This window comes from Carcharhinus amblyrhynchos, chromosome 13 (genome assembly GCF_965287045.1).
Source record: "Carcharhinus amblyrhynchos chromosome 13, sCarAmb.v2.hapA, whole genome shotgun sequence".
NCBI lineage: Eukaryota > Metazoa > Chordata > Chondrichthyes > Carcharhiniformes > Carcharhinidae > Carcharhinus > Carcharhinus amblyrhynchos.
This window is the reverse complement of record NC_137336.1, coordinates 17032072-17055661: the sequence shown is the minus strand read 5'-3', so window position 1 is coordinate 17055661 and position 23590 is coordinate 17032072. Positions and strand designations below refer to the sequence as shown.

The following is a 23590-nucleotide window of genomic DNA, read 5'->3' as shown; positions in this document are numbered from 1 at the left end:
TTGGCGGTCGGTGACTAGTGGAGTGCCCCAGGGTTCGGTGCTGGGGCCTCAGCTATTTACCATTTATATAGATGATCTGGAGGAGGGAACCGAGTGTATGGTGTCAAAATTTGCTGATGACACCAAGATTGGTGGAACGGCAAATTGTGCAGAGGGTGTGGTAAGTCTGCAGAAGGATCTAGATAGGCTGGGCGAATGGGCCAGGAACTGGCAAATGGAATTTAATGTTAGCAAGTGTGAAGTTGTCCACTTTGGTAGGAATAATAGTAGGAAGGACTATTACTTACATATTGTAAAAAACTGCAGCATGCAATGGTGTAGAGGGACCTTGGGGTCCTTGTGCATGAGTCACAAAAACCCAGCGTGCAGGTGCAGCAGGTGGTCAGGAAGGCGAATGGGATGCTTCATAGCGAGGGGGATTGAATATAAAAGTAGGGAGGTCTTGCTGCAACTGTACAGGGCACTGGTGAGGCCGCAGCTGGAGTACTGGTGCAGTTTTGGTCGCCGCACTTACGCAAGGATATTTTGGCCTTGGAGGGAGTGCAGAGGAGGTTTACTAGGCTGATACCGGAGTTGAGGGGGTTGAACTATGAGGAGAGGCTAGTTTAGAAGAATGAGGGGAGATCTCATTGAGACATATAAGGTGATGAATGGGATGGATAGGATAGAGGTGGAGAGGCTCTTCCTGCTCAGAAAGGACAGTAGGACTAGAGGGCACAGCCTCAAGATAAAGGGGGGGCGGTTTAGAACGGAGTTGAGGAGGAACTTCTTCACTCAAAGGGTGGTGAATCTCTGGAATTCTCTGCCCGTTGAAGTGGTGGAAGCTGCCTCGCTAAATATATTTAAGACGCAGGTTGATAGGTTTTTGATAGGCAAGGGGATTAAGGGTTATGGGGAGAGGGTGGGAAAGTGGAAGTGAGCCACAACAGATCAGCCATGATCTTATTGAGTGGCGGGGCGGGCTCGAAGGGCTAGATGGCCTACTCCTGCTCCTATTTCTTATGTTCTTATGTTCTAAACCCAGGCAGGCGTAGGGAGAAACTCCACACAGACTGTAAACCGAGACTGGAATTGAACCTGGATCCCTGGCACTATGAGGCAGCAGTGCTAACCACTGTGCCACCCTAATAACCATCGCAACAAGACTGTGAGTCTGGAACTTGGGAGATATCAGAACAAAACCCATCTGCAGGGTGTCTGATTAACTCACCACGGTAGTATTGAAGTCAAAGTTTGGATATTTTTTGTGAAACTTTTGAATAGTGTGTTTAACAAAGCAGGTCAGAGGCTACATTTGTGTATAATGAAGAAAGACAGAAGTTGATACTTTATGTTTTGACTTTGATATCTTGTGTACTAAAGTTTGTGCTGTAGAGTTTGAGACTTGTGGTGTATAACAAGACATCTATTGTACAATAATTCGAGAGTTTGAGTGTCTTTGTCCATAGCATCAATTGACCCGAGTTCAAGGAGCAATACTAGAAACAATCTAATAAGTAAAAGGGATGGTGAATTTTCTTTAGCAGTCTTTTATTAAAAACATTGGGCATTGTTTAATTAAATTACAAAATGTTTAGACACAGCAATAGAAATAGCATCCTAAATATATAATTGCATGGTTCAGACCTGTATCCAACCTTTTCACTTCTGTATCAATAACTTCTCAAATTGTCATAATTTTCAGGTAATGATATTACTTTCTGACCAGAGGCAGGTATTAGATACAAGATTCCAGCATTTGGAACAATATTCCATGAAAGCGACAAGGAGACATTCCGATTTCCTCTGGGGTAGGGGTGAGGGGGAAGAAGGTGAAAAAAAAAATTAGCACTAGCTACACATTGTTCAAATCACAATCATCTGACAATTCCAGAAACAAGGTCTTGCCAATGTTAGACATTTAGATTCACTTTGATATGTTGAAAATCTCCCCCTTTTGTTTGCTCTGAACTATCATTTGGAGATGAGAGGTACTTCTCCTGCATCATGGAGTAATATTCATAAGTCCATAGCAGTTTTAAAACAAACAAGATGACACTGATGAAATGGAAGGGATTAGGGAATATCAGTATAATGTCACAAAAATATTGGTACTGTTTCTGCATTGCTGCAATTCTGGTCTCTTGCACAATCCCAGTTTTAATTGCTCCGCTACTGGTGGTCATCCTTCTTGTTGCCCAAGTCCTAAACTCTGCAGTTTTCTCCCTAACTGGCCAACTGCCCTAAAATCTCCTGATATGGTTTTGTGCCAAATTATTTTGATAACCGCCTTGTGAAGCAACTTGTAATGTTTTGCTATGTCAAGGGCACTGTAAAAAAACAACTGTTTTGTGGGATCACAACATATTTCACCTCCAAAGATTCACAATTCCCATACTGTAATTTCTCAATCTTGAATGCGGCTGAGACAGCAAGCTGTTACTCCCATCACTTGCAACACTTTCCATCATTTCATACACAAAAATGTACAGGCCCATATTATGAACCTAGTCGGCCATGGTGCCACAGTTCCCGTTGGGTGAGTTATTTTGCAATGGAAGTCCTCAATTCCTTCCAATATGTAGAAAACGATCAAGCTGATAGACTATATTATCCAAGCAAAAATTGCCAATCTCTTACAAGAAAGAAGAATAATCCAGAAGCAAGATAAACTAGTAGATAAACAATAACATTGCAGAAAAGTTGAAAGTGTACTTCAAGCCTGAGGTACCTAATTATTCTCACCATTGACTGTAAACTCTCACTGAATCCATTCTTAATCCCTGCCTCCCAATAAAAAACATGCATTTGTATAACACTTTAAACATAGAAAAATGTTTTAAGGTGCTTCACAGAAGTGTAATTAGTCAAAAATTGATGCCGAGCCAAAGAAGACGACATTAGATGCAGAAGAGAGAGGTGACTAAAATCTTATTCAAGCCAGCTGATTTCAAGTAGTGTCTTAAGCGAGGGGGCTGGAGAGATTTAGTGAGGAAATTCCAGAGCTCAGAGTCAAGCTGCCTGATGGAATGACTTGCAACAATTATGGATTTCAAGGAACATGAAAGACTGGAGCTGTCGGAATTCTTAGTTCTCAAAGGGTTGTAGAGTTTGGCATGGTTAGAGATAGAAAGTGGTGTAAGGATATGGCCAAGGAGAGAAATTTTAGTTTGAAATACTGAGAGAATGGGAACCACTGCAGATCAATGAGCATGAAGTTATGGGTTAAAGTTTATTAGTCACAAGTAAGGCTTTCACGTGGCAATGAAGTTACTGTGACATTCCCCTAGTTGCCACAGTCTGGCACCTGTTCCGGTCAATACACCTAACCAGCAAGTCTTTCAGAATGTGGGAAGAAACCAGAGCACCCAGAGAAACCTATGCAGACATGGGGAGAATGTGCAATCTCCACACAGACGGTGACTTAAGCTGGGAATCAAACCCAGGTCCCTGGTGCTGTGAAGTAGCAGTGCTAACCACTGTGCTACCCCTTAGTCCAGGTTACAATATAAACAAAACAGAGTTTCTAAAGTTTATGAAGGATGTGAGGGCAGCCAAGGGAGTGTTAGGTTTTTAAAAAACTATTCAAAGGATGTGGGGTCACTGATTAGGCCAGCATTAATCCCTAATTACTCGCGAGAAAGTGGAACTGAGCTGTCTTCTTGAACCACTGCAGAGCATGAAGTGTAGGCACTCTCACAGTGCTATTAAGGCGAGGGTGGGTGGGTTGTTCCAGGATTTTGGTTCAGCCATAGCAACAGTGAAGGAATGACTACATTGGAGGTAATAATGGTGTGGACATGAGGATCATTCAATGTACTGACGCTTCTTGAACAACAATTTTAGAATAATTCCCAAACATAAGAGCTTAAAGCTTAGAATACAAAAAAGTATGATTTTATTGAAGACCCCAATTGGTGCAAAATGTCAATCCTGCTATAGCAGCAAAATGTAGATAACAAACAAGAAAAGTTACATTGTCCACCAAAATCCTTTAAATTTCCTCTTTTTATTTTCTTAATAATAGAATTTTTAAAAACTTACTTCAGACCATTTCCATCATCCAAGAATAAATATTTGGGGCTCACATTCTGAAGATTAAGTCTAGGATTCTCTCCTCGCTGAAGGATTTTATCCCATAGAACCACTTGATTCAATGTCTATGTTGGAAGTTAACAGAACAAAAACAAGAGTTGGAATGATCAAATTTCAAGTCATTAATAAAAAAAAACGAGGTGCGGGAAGAAATCATAAGACTGCACTATGCTGTCAAAGTAAATATTACAATGAGGCACAGAATAAAGCAGTAACGTACTGCTGTGCAATATTACAAAGGAATCAAATTACTGAAAATATGGAACATCGTACTCAAACAACTAATGATTAAAGGCAAGAATACATAAACAGTACATCCAAATGGATGTATTGTAGGCAGTCTGCATATTATCAATGTGCCACGTCTTTGCAAATTCAACTTACGTTCTTCTTTGTAGCATATTCCGCTGCTAGATACAGGAAAAGTTGTTTAACATTCCAGTTGAATACAGGTTCCAGATGTAGAAAAATAATTAAAGAAACTATGGATTTTGGATAAATAAGCATTTTGATAACATGGCTATTTGCCGAATGTAAATCATACAAAATCATAGAATCATAAAATTCTACAGTGCAGAAGGAGGCCATTCAGCCCAATGAGTCTGCGTCGACCACAATCCCACCCAGGCCCAATCCATAATCTCATGTATTTATCCTAGCTAGTCCCCCTGACACTAAGGGGCAATTTAGCATCGCCAGTCTACCTAGCCTGCACATCATTGGACTTTGGAAGGAAACTGGAGAACTCGGAGGAGACCCACTAGACATGGGGAGAATGTGCAGACTGTGCACAAACAGTGACCCAAGACAGGAATTGAATCCTGGTCCTTGGCACTGTGCGACTAACCACTGTGCCACAAACGATCTCTTCCTTTCCAGGTTGTGCTCTGTCTGACCTTTTCTTGAGCCGATCCGTTCTTCTGTCAAAACAGCTGCTCAGGTGCACAACAGCAACCAATCTACTCTCGAAGATGACAGAATAATTAGAAAAATGGGTTAACAAAAAATGAAATTAAGAGAATTTGAAAAAAGCTAACAGAGTTTAGTACCTTGGTTCAAATCCAGCCCAGAGTGAGGAGATGAATCTCTTTACCATCTGCTGGCTTTAAGGCATGAAGCCAATTTGGTCTTTCTCCAAGGTGGCCATTATTCAGCATTAAATAACACCAAATTTGTGTTACCAATCCAAACAAAATGGCTGAAGAGTGAAAGGGAAAATCATTACATTGGTGCAGTGAGGGGTACCCTTGAGGTTGGGCAGATCATGCTATATGGAGAATTCAGGCATCTGCATTTACGTTATAATTTGGAAAGTTCATTTCCATGAGCAAGTATTAAATTTTTGAAACAGGCTTTATAGGGATATGGTGGAAAAAAATTGTACTCCATGAATCAATACCATGAAATTTTAAATGAGAGATACACTTATTTCAGCAATACAGGGAAGGCTAGTATACAGGTAAAGTGAGTAATTAGGGCAATCAATAGAATGTTCTCTTTTATTGTGAGGGGAATTGATTATAAAAGTAGGGAGGTTATGCTTCAGTTGTACAGGACATTGGTGAAACCAAATCTAGAGTAGTGTACAGTATCAATCTCCATATTTAAGGAAAAATGTAAATGCTTTAGAAGATCAGAGAAGATTTAGTAGACAGGAATGAGCAGCTTGCCTTAGGAGGAAAGGTTGTAGAGGTTAGGTTTGTATCCACTAAAGTTTAGAAGAGTAAGAGGCAACTTGGTTTAAACTTTTAGTGAGGGGTAATAACTGGGTGGATGTGGAGTGGATATTTCCTCTTGTTGGAGAATCTAAAACAGGTATCACTGTTAAAAATAAGGGGTCATTGAAGACTGAGATGAGGAGAAATGTTTTTCTCCAAGGTTCATGAATCACTGGAACAATTTTCCTCAAAAGGCAGCAGAAGCAGATTCTTTGAATATTTTTAAGGCAGAGCTAGATATTGATTAACAAGGGGGTAAAAGATTACTGAGGTAGGCAGGAATGTGAGGCTGGGGCTATGGTCAGATCAGCCAAATGACAGAACAGGCTTGAGGGGCCAAGTGGCCTTCACCTACTCCTGATTTGAACATATTTTGTGATACAAGCAAGTAATTTATGGCATATTGTAAATATAATGTGCTCGGGAAGAATAGATGACTTTGGATCTAAGATTCCCAAATATCTCCACAGTTTGGAGTTGTTTCACCTCAGAAAGAAAGGGCACAGAAGGCGATCATTCGGTCCATTGTATCTGTGTTGAACCTTTGAAAAAGCTATTCAATCAACCTCTCTCCACTGTTCTTCTGCATTAGTCCTGCAATTTTCTCTTTTTCATTTATATATTGAATTCCTTTGTTAAAGATGACACTGGGTGGCTTCCACCAGTTTTTTCAGGTGGTACATTTGAAATCCTAACAACTCCATGCAGAATAAAATGTCTCCGCATTGCTCCTCTTGAATTTCTTTGCTCATTATCTTATGTGTTCTGCCAGTGGAAACAGTACTGTTTTCTTTATTGGCCTGGTTAGCCCCAAGTATTTTTCTGTTTTCAGATTACACAACCAATGTTGAGCAGCTGGATATTAATGTCTCATATGTCAGGTTGTGTGAACAAGTCAAGGGCCTGCTATCAGTGAATATTGTAAAATAAGTATCAGGGCTAGATAATATCAGCATTATCTTTGTACCATGCAACGACTGGGATGGTAGGAGGCAAATTAGATGGACAGTGGTCTTTATTCATTTAGCAATTTCTACATTTTTATACCTAACCAAGTATCCCAGTCCTTAGCTTGATGAACAGAACAGTGAATAACGTATAAAAAAGGATATCAACATAAATGCTAAAATGTACAGATCCTAAATCATACTTTCCAGTGTAATCTTCACATTGTTTTCTGAAATAGAAAAAAGAAATGTACTCCAAAACACAAGCAACACTCTTGCTCTCCTTCCTCCACAGTACTACTCTCTTATATGCCCCATATATAAAGCAGAAGAGATCTTACCTTATCATTTCACACGCTTGAAACTTTTCCTTTAATAGTGAAAATTCACAAAATTTCACATCATGGGTGAAAAAGTTAGTTTATCACTACCTTGGCAAAGTTATAGAATACACCCATTACAATTTAAATACATGATGTGGATACATAACCTGGGTGTTGTGAAACGTCTTACAATTTAAAAACAGAAAAGGCACAATCAACCATTTTGCAAAATTTTCCAGAGCTGATCTCTTTGTTCCTGCGGTGAAGAGAAATGGAAACAGCTTTGAGAAATGTCCACCACATGCCGGTGGTTGCCACAAACATTTTCATACAATAATAGCATGGTTATTTTCACTGCTGGGAAATTTGCTGATATCGACATGCAAGGTAACAGTTGGTTGGGAGGGAGCTATTAGGCAGTAATTCAATTAATTAGTTATGTTATAAATTGCAAGGCCCACATAATACCTGGCTTAAACTGACACTTGGTGCTGTAATCCATGCCCAAGTCCATGGGGTGGCATCGTTCATGCATGATGATGTTCACACTGAAAGAGTAATAAATGTGACATCAATACTGCAGGGATTATCAGGGAATTTTCTGCCACACAGTATGTAAAAGTAATGGGTGTATACTTAAAGCGAATTAATAATTTTACCATTATTTCTGCACCTTATTATAAAAGTAAATGGTGGCGGTGGGTGGGAGGGGAGGGGGAGGGGAGGACATGAATAAACTATAGTACACCTAAATTACTATAAGTTTCCATGAATTCCCTTTTCTATTCCCATTTGTGTTGGTAGAAAAAGTCATGATCATCCAAAATGACATAGTAATTGGTTTTGAAGCAGTCTTTTATCATAATAAATATGGACAAATTGACTGAAATATACTGTAAGAGGATTAAAGAATCAGGTGATAATGTGGAGCACAAAGGTAGACTGCATTGGGATACCTTTGAACTTGTATAAGGTTTGAAATTATATTTGAAACTTGTACATCTGATGTGCTAAGTTTAATTTTGCAAGGTGTAAATTTTAAATTAAATAGGAATAGAAAGCAAGAATACTAATGAATAAAACAACATCAGGGCTGAAATACATTAAAGGAGGGAGGTTCAGGGTGATACTTAAAATGGTTTAGATTCATTAATATTTGTAAATAGGAAACAAAACAAAACACATTTTTAAACTTCTCACTTTGTACTATTCTCTTGTATCATCAACAAATCAAGAGGAGGTACTTAATGTCAGTCATAAGCTCTCCGCCGATCTGCTCCAAACAGTCCAGCAATGAATGTCAAGTATATGCTGATCAAGAGACATCAGAGCTGGTAAACCCAGTATATCAGAACAGGAAAGAATCTGAAAAATGTGGCATGGCTTTCCAAAATTATGCAAAACTGAAATTGTACTTAAATCCTCATTCTAATAAATGACAAATTAAGGAATGGGACAATAATAAAATGAATTGTAGTGAATTAAGTAATAAAACAGAAAAAACAGGCTGTCAATTATACTTACAATGAAAAACTTAAAATGATATTGAAAATGACACCAGTGGGATAGTATTAACTAAAAATCCCCACAGTCTAAAGCAATGGGCTACAACATTTCTCAACACCTGGTCAGTTTCAAATTCTATGTTGCTCCAACATCTCCACAGCCTTCAACGTCATTGATGAAGACGAACATCTAACCAAGGCCATCCCCACACTCCCACTTCTTGCCTTCAAGCGGCCGCACAACCTCAAACAGACCATTGTCTGCAGCAAACTACCCAGCCTTCAGGAGAACAGTGACCATGACACCACACAACCCTGCCACACCAACCTCTGCAAGACATGCTGGATCATCAACACGGATGCCATCATCTCATGAGAGAACACCATCCACCAAGTACACATTACATGCACTTGCAACTCGGCCAACATTACCTATCTGATACGCTGCAGGAAAGAATGTCCCAAGGCATGGTGCATTGGGGAGACATGCTACGACAACAGATGAATGAACACTGCTCGGCAATCACCAGGCAAGAATGTGCTCTTCCTGTTGGAGAACACTTCAGCGGTCACAGGCATTCAGCCTCTGATCTTTGGGTAAGCGTTCGCCGGGGCAGCCTTCACGACACATGACAGTGCAGAGTCACTTAGCAGAAACTGATAGCCAAGTTCCGCACACGTGAGGATGACCTCAACCGGGATCTTGGGTTCATGTCACACTTCTGTAACCCCCATGACTTACCTGGGCTGGCAAAATCTCAATAACTGTCCTGTATGGAGACAATACACATCTCTTTAACCTGCGCTTAACTGTCTCTCCACTCACATTGTCTATGCCTTTAAGACTTGATTACCTGTAAAGACTCGCATTCCAACCATTATTTTGTAAACTGAATTTGTGTACAAATTCTGAATTTATATGCCCTACTGTGAACTGAAATCCCACTCACCTGACGAAGGAGCAGCGAGCGCTCTGAAAGCTAGTGGCTTTCGCTACCAAATAAACCTGTTGGGCTTTAACCTGGTATTGAAAGACTTCTTACTGTGTTTACCCCAGTTTACCCCAGTTCAACGCGAGCATCTCCACATCGTGGCTCCAACATCTAACCAGACATCACTTGGCTAGATTTCCACTGTAGTTAAAAACTCACATTTGTATGAGGTTTGATGTTTTTTTCCCAAGCCGACAAAAGTCGATCTCATCTAGAGTTCTGTAGGTTCCATCTTTTTTCCAGGCAACCAATATCCACATGTTTCATTTGTACTGGTTCCTCAGGCATTGGCACATTAATTTCAAAATCTTCACATTCTGCTACGGTCTATTACACATCCTTTGCTCTTCCACATTTGCTTACTGGTACCCTTGCCTCCCTTCCCTCTTGCTGCTGTTCCACCATGGGTATCAGAGCCTTCAATCACCAAACCCTTGGATTTTGCCCATGTCTCAAGCTGCCTGCAATACTCTAGATGTGGCCTCACCAATGCTCTACACAACTGCAGAAAAGCATCCCTATTTCTATACTCAAATCCTCCCACAATGAAGGCCAACATACTATTTGCCTTCTTTACTGCCTGCTGTACCTGCGTGCTTACTTTCAGCAACTGATGCACGAGGACTCCAAGATCTTATTGAATATCCACCTCTCTCAATTTACATCCATTCAAGTAATAATCTATCTTCCTATTATTCCCAGAGAGGATTGGGCAGCATGGTGGCGCAGTGGTTAGGTCTGCTGTCTCACAATGCCAGGTATTCGGATTCCCAGCTTGGGTCACTGTCCATGTGGAGTTTGCATAATTCTCTGCATCTGCGTAGGTTTCCTCTGGGTGCTCCAGTTTCCTCCCAGTCTGAAAGACGCACTGGTTAAGTGCATTGATCCGAACAGGTGCTGGAGTGTGGCAACCAGGGGAATTTCACAATAATTTCAATGCAGTGTTAATGTGAGCCTTACTTGTGAGTAATAAATAAACTTTACCTTTTGATTGTATTCCAAGTTATCAGAGGAGACAAACTTAAGATGAAATATGAGAACACAAGTGAAAGGGGCATTACAGATAAAATGACCAGAAACAAGCCATTTGGTCTCACTGCTCTATGCTTGTATCTTCCATCCTACTTCACCTGACTCTGCTTAGCATACCATCGTATTCCTTTCTCCTTCACTGCTCATCTAGCTTTCCCATAAAGGCACCTATCTATACCATACACCTCATGTGCTGCAAGCTCCACAAATCTAACCATTCTGATTTACTCCCGAGGTACTCTTTGAAATTATATGCTTGTTTTGGACTCTTCACACCAGAACCAACTTCACTCCCCCTCTACACTTAATTCTCAAGACCCACCCGTACTCCTGACCCACCAGGGAGTACAAAATAACTCTAGGTACTAATAAAGGCTCTCAACTTGCAATACGTCTGAATATATTCAACCCCTCCGCCTTGATTTTCTACAGAACAAATCCCCCCTTCTTCACAGTCTTTCCTAGGGAACTGTCAATTTGCATCAGGTTGTAAGCGAGGCCCAGCCTCCAGTGTTGGACCCCACAAGGTGAAGAGTTAGAGCTGCCTCCCCCGCCACACTCACAGAGAGATGCTGCTGACACGGATGTTGACTGGTACCCGGGATTGCTGGAACACTGTACTCAGGAACACCAGGAAAGTCAGCGCCGCCATCACCATCAGAGTGAAGGCGAACAGCGAGTTAAAGCGGGCGATCAGGCTGTTCATCCTCCACACACCCACCCCAGCAGCGGCTGTGCCAGCGGCCCCCGCGCTCAAAACACTCCGGCGCAACCGCTGCACCTCCGAACAAAGGTTCCCAGCCCCCATTCACACCTCTGGCTTGCACCTGCTCTAGCTCAGACTTCCCAACTCTACATCCATTACGATGCGGATCTCCAGAACCATTAAGTTGCAGATCTTCAAATAAATTCAGAGTTTTGATGATGAAACTACTTTATCATAAGGATGTGGAGATGCCAGAGTTGGATTGAGGTAGGCACAGTAAGAAGTCTCCCAAAGAAGTGTGCCTCACCTGATATAGGAGCAGCACTCTGAAAGCTCGTGATTCCAAATAAACCTGTTGGACTTCAACCTGGTATTGCGAGATTTCTCGTTATAATGTAAGGCTCATTCCTACTAACCTACTACCAATCCAGCTGTACAGTATGCTTTGTTTGTACAGTGCACAAGAAACAATACTTTTCACTATACATGTGACAATAATCAATCAAATCAATATAATTTATTCCTGATGAGGGTGTATTCTGGAAAGTCCAATTGTCAACATTCAAAGTGAAGTGTGCGATCGGCGAATGTGACAATCTTCAAAATCACTGGCATACTTGTAGCTATTGTTCCCCCATTCAGCTAACCAACATGAGCACAATACCAGAAAATTTTGTAAAATTTCAGGTCTGGATGACCCTTTGATGAAGTGTCATCCAGACTTGGAACGTTGGCTCTTTTCTCTCTTCACGGATGCTGTCAGACATGCTGAGATCTTCTGGTTTTTGTTTCAGATTCCAGCATCTGCAGTAATTTGCTTTTAACGTAAGCACAATACACTGATTTAAAAGTAGAGATGAAAATAAATGAGACTAGACGTGAGTGAGGAGGCTTGGCAGATCAGGGTCACAATATTATCACTACAGTGTAACAATCTATGCAGCAAAGCACTCAGTTCAGTGACTGAGATACATTCTAACTACAAATCCCAAGATTTCAAAATGCTCCAAGTCGCACTCTAAACATTATCTGACATTTGATCTGTCAAAGGTATGTGCTAATTTAAGTCAAAGTCTGCAAGGTTTGAAACAAGAAACCTGCAGTGCAAATTTAAAGCCAGTAGTCAAAAAAAATTGCAAATGTAATATTTTATAATTAAGTGTTATGTAATCAGCCCTGAATTAGATCAGCTTAAGCTAATTTCATTGCTCACTTGAGCTCAAGGGGACGTGTCTCAATTACTGAGGTACCCAAGTACAGCATTTATTCTGATTTGTCATTGTTTAAAAAAATACTTTAGATAAACACAAAGATAGTATCCATCTCTTTTTTAAAAAGAACTAATCACTGTTCAGTAATAAAAGCAAATTACTGCCAATACTGGAATCTGTTCAGTAATCCCAGCTAATCACACATATGTGGGTACTCGCTGTGACAAGATAGGGTTCAACTGCGACGCCACCTTCTTTTTAAAATAATAATTTCACTACTAGTGAAATTGCAGGCCAATCATGCTCCATAAATATTAGCGGGTATCTATCTGCACCTTCCTCAACTTTATGCAAACAAGGAGTGAGACAAGACTGGTTTAAAGATTACATCCACAATTTCAGTATAAGAATGAAATATACTTACTTTTTGTCCCCCTTTGTAATTCCAAGGTGCCCAGTACAACAAGGCATAGCACATTTCACTAACATTTTCACCCCATCTCCATTTTGTTGTTTGACAAAAATGGAAACATAATTATAACAATACAACCTGTAATTGTAAAAGCTCTTCATTTGTGATGAGGGTTCTGATCGTCACCTGCAAAGCCTTCACCAGTCCTCCCCTCACCCCCACCATAGGTAACATACAAAAAAGATTAATACCAACTAGCACTTTTTTTAAGCTAATAGAAAAGAGAATTCAGGACACTTGAAAGTCATGGACACCATTTTTTGGCCAGGAATGAAAATGGAGACCAGAGGCCAGGGAATGGATTCTCTCACTATATCCATGGCCAGAAATGAAGAATATAGGCTGCTGAAATTAGTACAAAAGTACCAGTATCTTGCATTAGAATCATAGAAATTATACCACAGAATCTCCACAGTGCAGAAGGATGCCATTCGGCCCATCGAGCCTGCACTGACATCAATCCCACCCAGGCCTGATCCTCATAACCTCACACATTCACCTACTAATCCCCCTAACATTAACAGTCAATTTAGCATGGCCAATCAACCCAACCTGCATATCTTTGGAGTGTGGGAGAGAAATGGAGTATCCGGAGGAAACCTGCACAGACACAGGAAGAAAGTGCAAATTGCACATAATCACCCAAGGTCAGAATTGAACTTGGGCTCCCAGCACTGTGAGGCTGCAGTGCTAAGCATGCCGTCAAAAATATATGTTCCAAATTGAATAATTTGGAAAACTTGAGGAAAAGAGTACAAACGAAAGTGCAGTTTTACAATTAAGGTGCTAAGTTGTGGGGCAAACCTCTGCAAGTTAAAAAAACTTAAAAAAAGGCAATATTTGCACCTATCAAAAAGTTTTTATTTTTCCAGAGAGCATTTCCCTGTCTCAATTTTGTCAGGATGAGGGAGTGAAACAACCTTCATATTAGTGCAGCTCCGCGCTTACCAAACGTTCAGCTACCCTCATCACATCCAATCATCCAGCACATTTCAAATGAGGATATCGTATACATAAGTGTGTATGAATGAAAGATGTATGTTTTTCGATAAAATGAAAAAAAATTAGGCGCACATGATATTCCAGAGTTATTTCAAGATAACTCGTCACTTTGAATCTTTAATAGTTTTAAAAATATAAAATTGCAGCAGGAAGGCCACAGTTTCTGAATTACTTGCGGTAGAGTTAAACAGAAAGCTAATTTCTACAGATGTCAGGAAGACAATACATGTAAAAAAATAAAAGTCCGCCCTGGAAGAGCCTTAAGTGCTTGAAGCAATAAGACTTGGCTGTATTCTCTGTGGCAGAGGAAACTGATAATAGTCAACATCTGACATTTGCCTTCCAAACAGAATACAGGAAAGGATTTGATAATTGCAGCAGTGGCCAAGCTGCCGAAAAGCTCAGTCCATTTTTTTTTAAGACTAAAGTGCTTTTGTAAACTCTTGAACAGTCTGAAGATAAGAATACAGCCCAAATACATGCTTTCTTCCTGCCTAATACAGGAATCATTGACAAATATTGCCTTCTCCTCATTCCTGTTGTTGATGTTTTATAATTTTGGTCCTTGACTGCATTCTCTCAGAAGAGCAGTGTTGTCAGTTGGATCATCATGAGTGGTTTAGACCTCAGTTTTCTGATTCACAATCTCTGTTTGCAGTAAGGTCAGATGGTAGGTTTTTGGATTCAGCAATGAGGCGTTTCACTCCAACCATCCACTGTCCCACTTCATTCACATGGTCCACCATCAAAGATCTGTGGATTTCATCAGCAGAATCCCAGTTGCAGTGCTCCATTTCTGTCAGACAAACATATACAACATATTCTTAGCACTAAAAATGTCATTATACCTAAACACTTAAAACAATACAAAGGTGTTCTGCTAAAAGGCAGGGAAAGAGGTAAAATTATACAAAATATGTTCAGAAGTGGGCCATTCAGCCCCTTGAGCCTACTCTGCCATTCAGTAGGATCCTGGTTGATCTGTTTGTGTTGAGGGCCACATTCCCATCCCCCCGCCCCGATAACCTTTGATTCCCTTGTGTAACCAGAATCTATCTACCTCTGCCTTAAAAATTTTTCATGATCCGCCACTTTGAGAGTGTTCCAAAGTCGCTCAACCCTGAGAGAAAGAATTTCTGCCCATCTCTGTTCTATAAAGGCTAACTCTAATTTTTTGATTTGATTTATTATTGTCACATGTATTAACATAGTGAAAAGTATTGTTTGTGTCCTATACAGACAAAGCATACTGTTCATAGAGAAGGAAACAAGAGAGTGCAGAATGTAGTGTTACAATCATAGCTAAGGTGTAGAGATAGATCAATTTAACGCAAGGTAGGTCCATTCAAAAGTCTGACGGCAATAGGGAAGAAGCTGTTCTTGAGTTGGTTGGTATGTGATTTCAGACTTGTGAATAATATGAAAAAAGTGGAACAGAGAATGTCCGGGGTGCATGGGGTCCTTAATTACGCTGGCTGCTTTTTCAAGGCAGCAGGAAGTGTAAACAGAGTCAATGGATGGGAGGCTGGTTTGTGTGATGGATTGGGCTACATTCACAATCTTTTGTAGTTCTTTGCGTTCTTGGGCAGAGCAGGAGCTACACCAAGCTGTGAAACACCAGAAAGAATGCATTCTATGGTGCATCTGTAAAAGTTGATGACAGCCGTAGCTGACATGCCAAATTTCCTTAGTCTTCTGAGAAAGTAGAGGCATTGGTGAGCTTTCTTAATTTTGAAACGTGATCCCTAGCTCTGGGCTCACCCACAAGAAGAAACATCCTTTCCAAGTCCACCTTGTCAAGTCCATTCAGGATCTTATATACTTCAATCAAGTTACCTCTCATTCTCAAACTCCAGTGGAAACAAGCCCTACTTGTCCAACCTGACCTCATCAGACAACCTTCTCATGCAATCTTGTAAACACGGATAAAACACTGTTCTGAGGAAATAATTCTGAATTAGATCCCATACATCAGGAAGCTTTTGTCTTTGTAACACCTTTCGCTATTTATTGGTGTTAACAAATCTTGGTATTCCAAGCAGTATGTCCAAAGATGTGCAGGTTAGGTGGATTGGCCATGGTAAAGTGCCATTTAGTATTAGGGGAATTAGCAGGGTAAATACTTGGAGTTACAGAGATGGGTCCTGGGTGGGATTGTTGTCATTGCAGGCTCAATGGGCCATATGGACTCCTTCTGCACTGTAGGGATTCTATGATTCTATTCTGACTTAAGACGTAGCCATCAATTAGAAAACAATGAGAACAACAAACCACCAATAAAAAAAAGTATGTAAACTAAACACGGAGTTGCTTGTATTCCATGGTCCAAACAGTACAGGTTCAAGGGCCATAAATGTCCTAAGGGCTGCAGGTTAGGCACTTCTGTATTACATTAAAATTTTAATCGTTAGAATTTTATAAAGAGCTGTCATTTTACAAAGAGTTCTCATTTACAATGACAAAAAGATTTCTATCTAAATAAACAAATCTTGTTTCAGCCTCCTCCATTTCACCCAGCGGTATAGGAAATATAGTTGGTCATTTGGGCCCCTCGAGCCTCATATACCAGAATTTGGACAAGATGCAAGACATAACAAATTCATTACCTAGTGTAAGTAGGTGCATCCTTTTTTGCACTGATATGGATAATTTTCCTGATTGCCACATCTCCTGGAGCATTATCAGCCTTCTACCAATATCATCACAAACTTGTTTCTAGACAAAAAGTTTGAAAACAACATGTCTTCAATTATTAAATGTTGAACATTAAAACTTTTGCAAGTATTCAAAATAACACAATGCCCTTCATGACCCCTAACAGTTGCCATCAAAATATCACTTCAAAATGTCATTATTAGACTGTTATTTTCACTGCTATATCATCAATTCATTGGTTAAGATCCATCTGTACTATCCACAATTCCTACACATGGGCAGTCAAACTGACAGTGGCTTTTGCTACAGAAGAAATGAAGAGGGGTGATTATTGATTCACTGACATGAATTTTCCATTCTGGGGAAATGCTTGGCGTGCACTTTACCTCCTCCTCAATTTATATCCAGAAATTGGGAACAGGAAATAAGGGCAATTATAGCTGTTATCCTATTTCCTACTATTACATAACATTATATTGGTACAATCAACTTTTTATCAGGTTGTTTTATCTGCACTAAATAACAGTACACAGCTGAAAATAGGACTATTACATGTATGTTGCTGCTTCTCTGCATGTCAGTTTTGTTACCCAAAAAAAGCCGGAGTTCTGGAGTCTAGAACTAGGGGCCACAATTTGAGGATAATAAGTGAGGAGAAATTTCTTCACCCAGAGGATAGCGAATGTGTGGAATTCACCACCACAGAACGTATGTGGCCAAAATGTTGTCCGATTTCAAAAAATATTTAGCCCCAAGACAACTCTTGGTGCTAAAGGGATCAAGGGATATGGGAGGAAGGAGGATCAGGATATTGAATTTGATAATCAAAGTGAACGACGGAGCAGGCTCAAAGGGCTGAATGTCCTACTCATGCTTCTAGTTGCTATGTTAGAAAGTTGTCGATTCCAACTTCAAACCAGAACTTGAACGCACAATCAAAGCTGATATTTGTGCAGAGGATATACCTTAATGCTAGAAGGGCCTTCCTTCAAGTCTGGCATCGAACTAACGTCCCACTTTTCTGTTCCAATGGTTCAGTTAAATTAGAAAGTCTACATCATTATTCAACGGGCAGCATGTTTTCCAGAGTGTTCTAGTCAATATTCTTCCCTCAGCCAATATAATTGAAAAAAGTAAAGGAAATTGTCATTTATTGTCATTGTTAATTGCAGGACCTTGCTGTGCACACAAGGGTTGCCCTATTTGCAAATAAAGCAATGGTAGCTTTAAATCATTTGCTATCTGGTAGAATTTTGGAATGTACTTGTAAAATGTAAGCCTTTTCTACAACAATAGAAAATCTTGCTTATTCTGTTCCACACAGTTTATTCCGCTACCTATATATACATTTTCAACATAATTTGTCCCCTCTTACATCAATATTTCTGATATGCAAGTATCAAGGCTGATTACATGATATTTTAAGAATAGGTACATAGCATCATTCCTTCGCTCTTTTTAGCCTTCCATCATTCATCATTTCCAACCAACTAGCTACTGCACAACTGCTAAGCCAACTCTACAGTCAGGTGCTTTGAAGCATGTGGGAATACTGGAGCGATCTTCTCTATCTTCTATTTTGTGGAGCAACAACTGGCTGTGTTCAGTACTTCTAAGGCAAACATTTCAGTATGTAATTAAACATATTTTACCTCTTACAGTGCAATGTTGTTAATCATACAAAGAGTTTAAGATGACACAATAATTGAGTTGAACAGGAGAATATCAATACAGTCTATGTTGACCAATTCCTTATCAAGAATCTGCAGCACTATCATTGTTCTTAGAACTTATTGGGATGAGATTTTTAAAGCCCTGCTGTAGGAATATCATTAACTGTCTGCTTACCTTAACAGTTTTCCTACAAACCTCCAGTGTCTTATTCAATGGAGTTAAAACATCTTCCACATTTATTTCACAATCAGGTGTAACTGCTGCACTTTGCACTGGTTTACAACTGCTGGACAGGCCAGATTGCTTTGGAGGTGGTGGTGGCATCTTCTCAGAGGCTACTGAAGAACCTGATGGTATAACTGCAGGAGGAATTCCAGCTGGTCTACAAACTACAGGAAAAATATGCAATATATTAGAAACTTGCCAATGGGGGGAAAACAAATCTTTCTATGCTACTGGGAGCAAATGAAATTCATGCTGTTTCGTAAAAGATGGAAACTGTCTTATGCGGGAATTTACAGAAGGAATGGAGTAATCTCCGAATTCTGTAACACTGCTAAATTAACGTGTTGCCACTGAGCTTCATGATGCACAGAATGACAGGATACAGCTTCCCAGGCTCATTTTCCCATGTGGTGAATTCCCAATTGTAAGTAGGAGGAAGTAGAGAGCAGAAAACAGATGACAGCCCTCAGGAGAAGGAGAAAAGAACGTTGAGGAAATGATCCAGCTTATGACTGTGTATCTCCTGATGACAGACGAGAGGTCAGCTTATGTAGATTGCTTGCCCACTCCCTTAGAAGAAATAGCACAACACTTCAGAAAACTGCACCTTGGAAGAGGGGATTAAAAGAAACACAAACTGGTAAAAACGTCAACCATTTTTATACCAAAGCTGCCCAATGATACAACGGCAGAGAAAATGCTAATTAAAAAGACATTAATCCATATTTGCTCCTCATACTTTGTCGACAGCTGGTGGAGATACCAGCTCAAAGGGCAAAGTTCGATTACATGGAAAAAGTTTTGGCTAGAATTTCAATGCAACTGTAATTTGAATCCATATGCCTAAAGATTCCAAGCAGATATTCTGCCTTCGGTTGCACCTGTATCATAGTAACTAATGCTCACCTTTCGGTTTATCCAGTTGAGGTGGTGGTACCCTCTTAGTGAGAAAATGTTTTCTGGGACCAATCTGCGCTTGTGTCTGCAAACCATATGAAAACTGAGGAGGATCATTCCAGCCTCGCTCCTGGTTTCCTGAATTTGTTTTTAAAAAGTTTACAATTAAGCAAAACAGTATAAATTATGGCATAAAAAATATAATTACAATAAACCATTCAAAACACTACAACTTGTATTTATATTCACAAGTAAACCATTTCAAGGCACATAAAAATCGCAATGTACAGTATATTTTCAATATTTTCCTAAATTAACAGACCACTGTGTGATAACATCAAATCATTACTCTCCAATTTCCTTGAAACATTAAATTGTTTTTCAACAGAAACATATTTTTTCCTGGAAGTAACCAATAAAGGAAATCATTCTCAGACAGAGTCCACATTTATCCAAGCTACCAGTCCACCCCTGATTTTATTAACAGTTCATTAACCATAGGAGAAAACAAACAGCTTCCTTTTTTTGTGAAACCAAAAATGAGTGCCTCCCTAAGCAAATAATCAACCAACCATGGGTGGATGAGCGAATACACACAAGCAGATATCAAGAGTTCTTACCAATGAGCAACAGAATAACTGGACAACTTGCATTTACTCTAGTGCTTCTAAGATAAAGAACTCCACTATTATAGCAACTCTGAAGTTCTCTGCTGTGATGTCAAGATGTGAAATTAGTTCACTAAAAACTCATTTTTCATCTTGTTACAAAAATCTGACTGTCAAGTCCTTAAATGAGGAAGACTCACCTTACAGCGTGAGTCTCACCTGAAGCAACAGACAACCTCTGATATATAGCGGTATATTTCTTTTGAAAGCAGCAAATGGTGTCAAGTAGGATAAAAATAAACTCTGCCGCAATTAGTTTGGATGCATCAAAGAATGAACATTAGTGATCAACAGTGAAATATATTTTCCCATTGGTCAACATGTCAGTATCAAGTAAGGTTCCTTTCACTCTGCCCAAAAGTCACAAGAGAATTTAGTAATGTATTAGTGTAAACTTTTCCATTCAAAACTTCAAATCAGAGAACTTCAAAAAAGAAACTGGTCATTCAGCCCAATTGGGCTATGTCAATGTTCCATACCAGCCTCATCCCAGCCCTCCTTATCTAACCCTGTCCGCATAGCTTTCTATTCCTTTCTCTCTCTTTTGCTTATCTATCTTTCCCTTGAATGTATCTTTCTGAAAGATGTTCCCAACTGTTGTGCAGACATGCATCATACAAGTGGCAATTCTGTGCTGCGAATAAATATTGATCTCGTCTGACAGTGACTGACAACCAGGTGAAATGAGCTTGCTGAAAAAGTCAATCAGTAAATTGCTTCCTGGCCAAGACATGCAATGTGGCAAGCTTTCTCACAGAAAACCAAGACTATTTCCTCTCCAGGGTTCAACATTATAAATTCCAGTAAATGCACTCTCTCTTCTGTTAATCATTCTCCTTTCAAATACTTTCAAGCTGTGAACAGGGAGAAAACACAAATTTTATGAACTCAAAGTTTTGTTAAAATATAAACTGCTCATGAATGTGTTGTCGATGTTCAATGGACAGTAATCATCATCCTCTCAGCTCTAATACAGTGAACTGAGTTGAACCATATTTCTTAACAGTCATTAAAAGAATCAATGGAGCGTTATCCTCAATTTGCTTAATTACTTTGGTGTCTTGCATTATGTCAGTTCCAATATTGCAAATACTAAATACAATACTCAGAGTAGATCACACCGGATAATTATCACCATTATGTGTGCTCTGCCTCCAAACAGGTCCTCGGCTTATTCTCTTCACCTTGTTTCTCTTTCCTGTGCCAGCCTTTTCACTTTTTAATAATTTCCAATGATTTTCAAACCATCCAGCATCAATATTCTTTTCCTCCCTCTTACTCACTGAAATCTTTCGTCCACAATTTCCCTTACTAGCCCATTTCCCCCAAAGATATATCCTGCCCGGTTTCCATCTGTTCCTAATTACTTTCAACAAATGTCTTTGTTTGTTTACCCTCCTCTGCACTGCATCATGTTACTTTTTCTGTCTATGCGATCTTTTCCACTCTCCTCTGAATCACGTTTCTAACCTACTTAGCAAGTTGGTATCCACTTTCCATAAGGTCCTCGACTCATCCACACAAAACAATACTCCTTGCAAATCCCTTCTTGAAATGTTAATTTCGCTCTCCAGTTAGCAACTGTCTCTTCTCATTCAATACAATCTTTCCCATTGCCACCTTTGTTTGCATTTCTTTTTGCACCTCCAATCTTTGGCTTACTAAATGCAGAGTTAACTAAAAACTGTGGAAAGAATTTAACATCAATATTTACTAAACTGTGCAAAGATATTTACTTATCAGAAGAGCAACCAGACAACTTCATGCAGACAATATAATCACCCTAAGAAAGAAGCCAAAGGCAAATTGATATTCTGACTTTTGTACAAATTATCTGAATATCCACGCATTGAAAGTTGCATTGAGAATTGTAACAAAAGGAGTGGGTGCAAAGGCATAGAGCCACATTAGATTTGACCAGTTTGGATCCAGAAAGGAAAAAAAGGAATTGACATGAGAAGATTATTGAGTGAATGCACTTTAAAGAGATGAAATCAGAAAGTGTTGGAAACATCAGTGGGTCTGGCAGCATCTGGAGAGAAAAAAAATAGTTAATGTCACTAGTTGAATACAAAATTTCTTCAGAATGTAGTTTAGAGTTTAGGCAGAAAATATAAATTTATTTTGTAGATTTTGAAAAAGAATTTGGGTTGAGCAGACTCAGAAGATGACTCATAAGAAATCTGTACACTGTACGTCAGTCACTCATTAAGTAAGTCGGTCAGAACATTGTAATTGGTACAGGAGTTCAACAAGGGTGTGGTTTATCACAAGACCTCATTTTTGCCTATGGCAGGGGCAATGATCAAAGGAACATTTGTGGACACAGAATTGGGTGTTATTATTTGGGGATAGGAGAGGGGCAAGGGCATGAATGATAATATGTTAGATTTGCAGATAACAAAACATTCACAGCAAGCAGAGAATAGTGATTAAAAAATTAGTAGATGACTGTTAACAGCAGATGTGAACTTTGGAATGAACGTCAACTTGGCCAAAGCAAAGGGATTCATATATCAAAATCATCAAGACATAATCCTACATCCATAAAAGGAAAATAACTGGAACAGGTGTAAGTAAATCAAATATATAAACGCACAAACAAGCAGCATAAATATAGATCTTGTGTACAAAACAGCAGTTGCAACACAATGTGCCGAACATGTTTTAGTGTGTCATACTGGCAAGGCGGGCAGTTCAGTACTCTTTTTTGGTCTGCTATTGTGTTGTTGTCACTCCCATCCTGGTGTTGATTTCTAATTCAGCTGTCTGATTAATCCTGCCAGTAGCATATTACATCTACACTCCTCTAATTTCGGCCTTTTGATTATACTTCATTTTAATCACTCCATGATTGATGGCTGTATCTTCAGGTCCTTCAAATGAATGATTTGACGCAAGAAGCTGAGATTTTCTTCAATTGCTGGCGGCATGTTTCCTTTTCATCCTTTTTCTCCCTTTTCGGAGATACAGCTCCAGACTACGTTTCCTCTGTCCCTCTCCTTCCTTTGTTGCCACAACATATACATACACTTTCTTAAAATATGCCCAGTTTAGGTATACATAAACATCCATTTGCACCCTAGTTACATGTTGTCACAGTTAACCCATGTGTTGTTGCATGTAACCTATATACACGCATACATCCTGGATGCAGTGTTTCCATTCCCCTTGCAGCTTCTCATTTACAAACATGGTCAAAGTGATCAGCTCCAGGGCAGCATTACATCACAAGCTGACTCCAACTCTGTGCCACGTAACCAGGGTAACAGACTGTATAGCCTGCACCTCGGGGCAGATCCACCTGCCTCTTACACACCTCGGCCCCTTTAAACTTTGCCCAGCGGTTCCCCCACTCGAAGCCACCTGCTTCTCCCTCCTTCCCTCCCTCCCTCATTCTCCCACTTCACCTGGTTTGACGAAGAGGTCCGACATTGCTTCGCCCCGTCCCTCCTCCGAGCCGGCTCCTGGTTTCCGGCGTCATGGCGT

General features: G+C 39.8%; 2 protein-coding genes across 2 annotated transcripts; both read right to left on the bottom strand.

The window, feature by feature from the left end:
- Nucleotides 1-1509: 1509 nt before the first annotated feature.
- On the bottom strand, nt 1510-11307 carry LOC145351469 (signal peptidase complex subunit 3-like). The gene is made up of 5 exons (XM_080201063.1): nt 11155-11307; nt 6905-6969; nt 4459-4535; nt 4024-4139; nt 1510-1785 (listed from the first exon to the last, which is right to left on the bottom strand). Exons 1-5 carry the CDS (start codon nt 11295-11297, stop codon nt 1653-1655), a joined length of 534 nt encoding a protein of 177 aa, XP_080057189.1. The 5' UTR covers nt 11298-11307; the 3' UTR covers nt 1510-1652.
- Nucleotides 11308-14055: 2748 nt separating this feature from the next.
- Nucleotides 14056-23590, bottom strand: sra1 (steroid receptor RNA activator 1). Its single transcript, XM_080201343.1, has 5 exons — nt 23512-23590; nt 19443-19571; nt 18486-18700; nt 16589-16697; nt 14056-14778 (listed from the first exon to the last, which is right to left on the bottom strand). Exons 1-5 carry the CDS (start codon nt 23534-23536, stop codon nt 14609-14611), a joined length of 648 nt encoding a protein of 215 aa, XP_080057469.1. The 5' UTR covers nt 23537-23590; the 3' UTR covers nt 14056-14608.

Bases quoted from the DNA above. Each gene is read 5' to 3' on its own strand.
- LOC145351469 (XM_080201063.1), bottom strand. From the start codon at position 11,297: ATGAACAGCCTGATCGCCCGCTTTAACTCGCTGTTCGCCTTCACTCTG. The intron at 6,970-11,154 runs GTGAGTGTGGCG...TTTCTATTTCAG, and splicing joins CGTGTCAGCAGCATCTCTCT to AAAACAATGTGAAGATTACA. The intron at 1,786-4,023 runs GTAAGTTTTTAA...CCCCTACCCCAG, and splicing joins GATGATGGAAATGGTCTGAA to AGGAAATCGGAATGTCTCCT.
- sra1 (XM_080201343.1), bottom strand. From the start codon at position 23,536: ATGTCGGACCTCTTCGTCAAACCAG. The intron at 16,698-18,485 runs GTAAGCAGACAG...CTTTTTGTCTAG, and splicing joins TTTGTAGGAAAACTGTTAAG to AAACAAGTTTGTGATGATAT. The intron at 14,779-16,588 runs GTAATGAATTTG...TTTGTCTGACAG, and splicing joins GATGCACCTACTTACACTAG to AAATGGAGCACTGCAACTGG.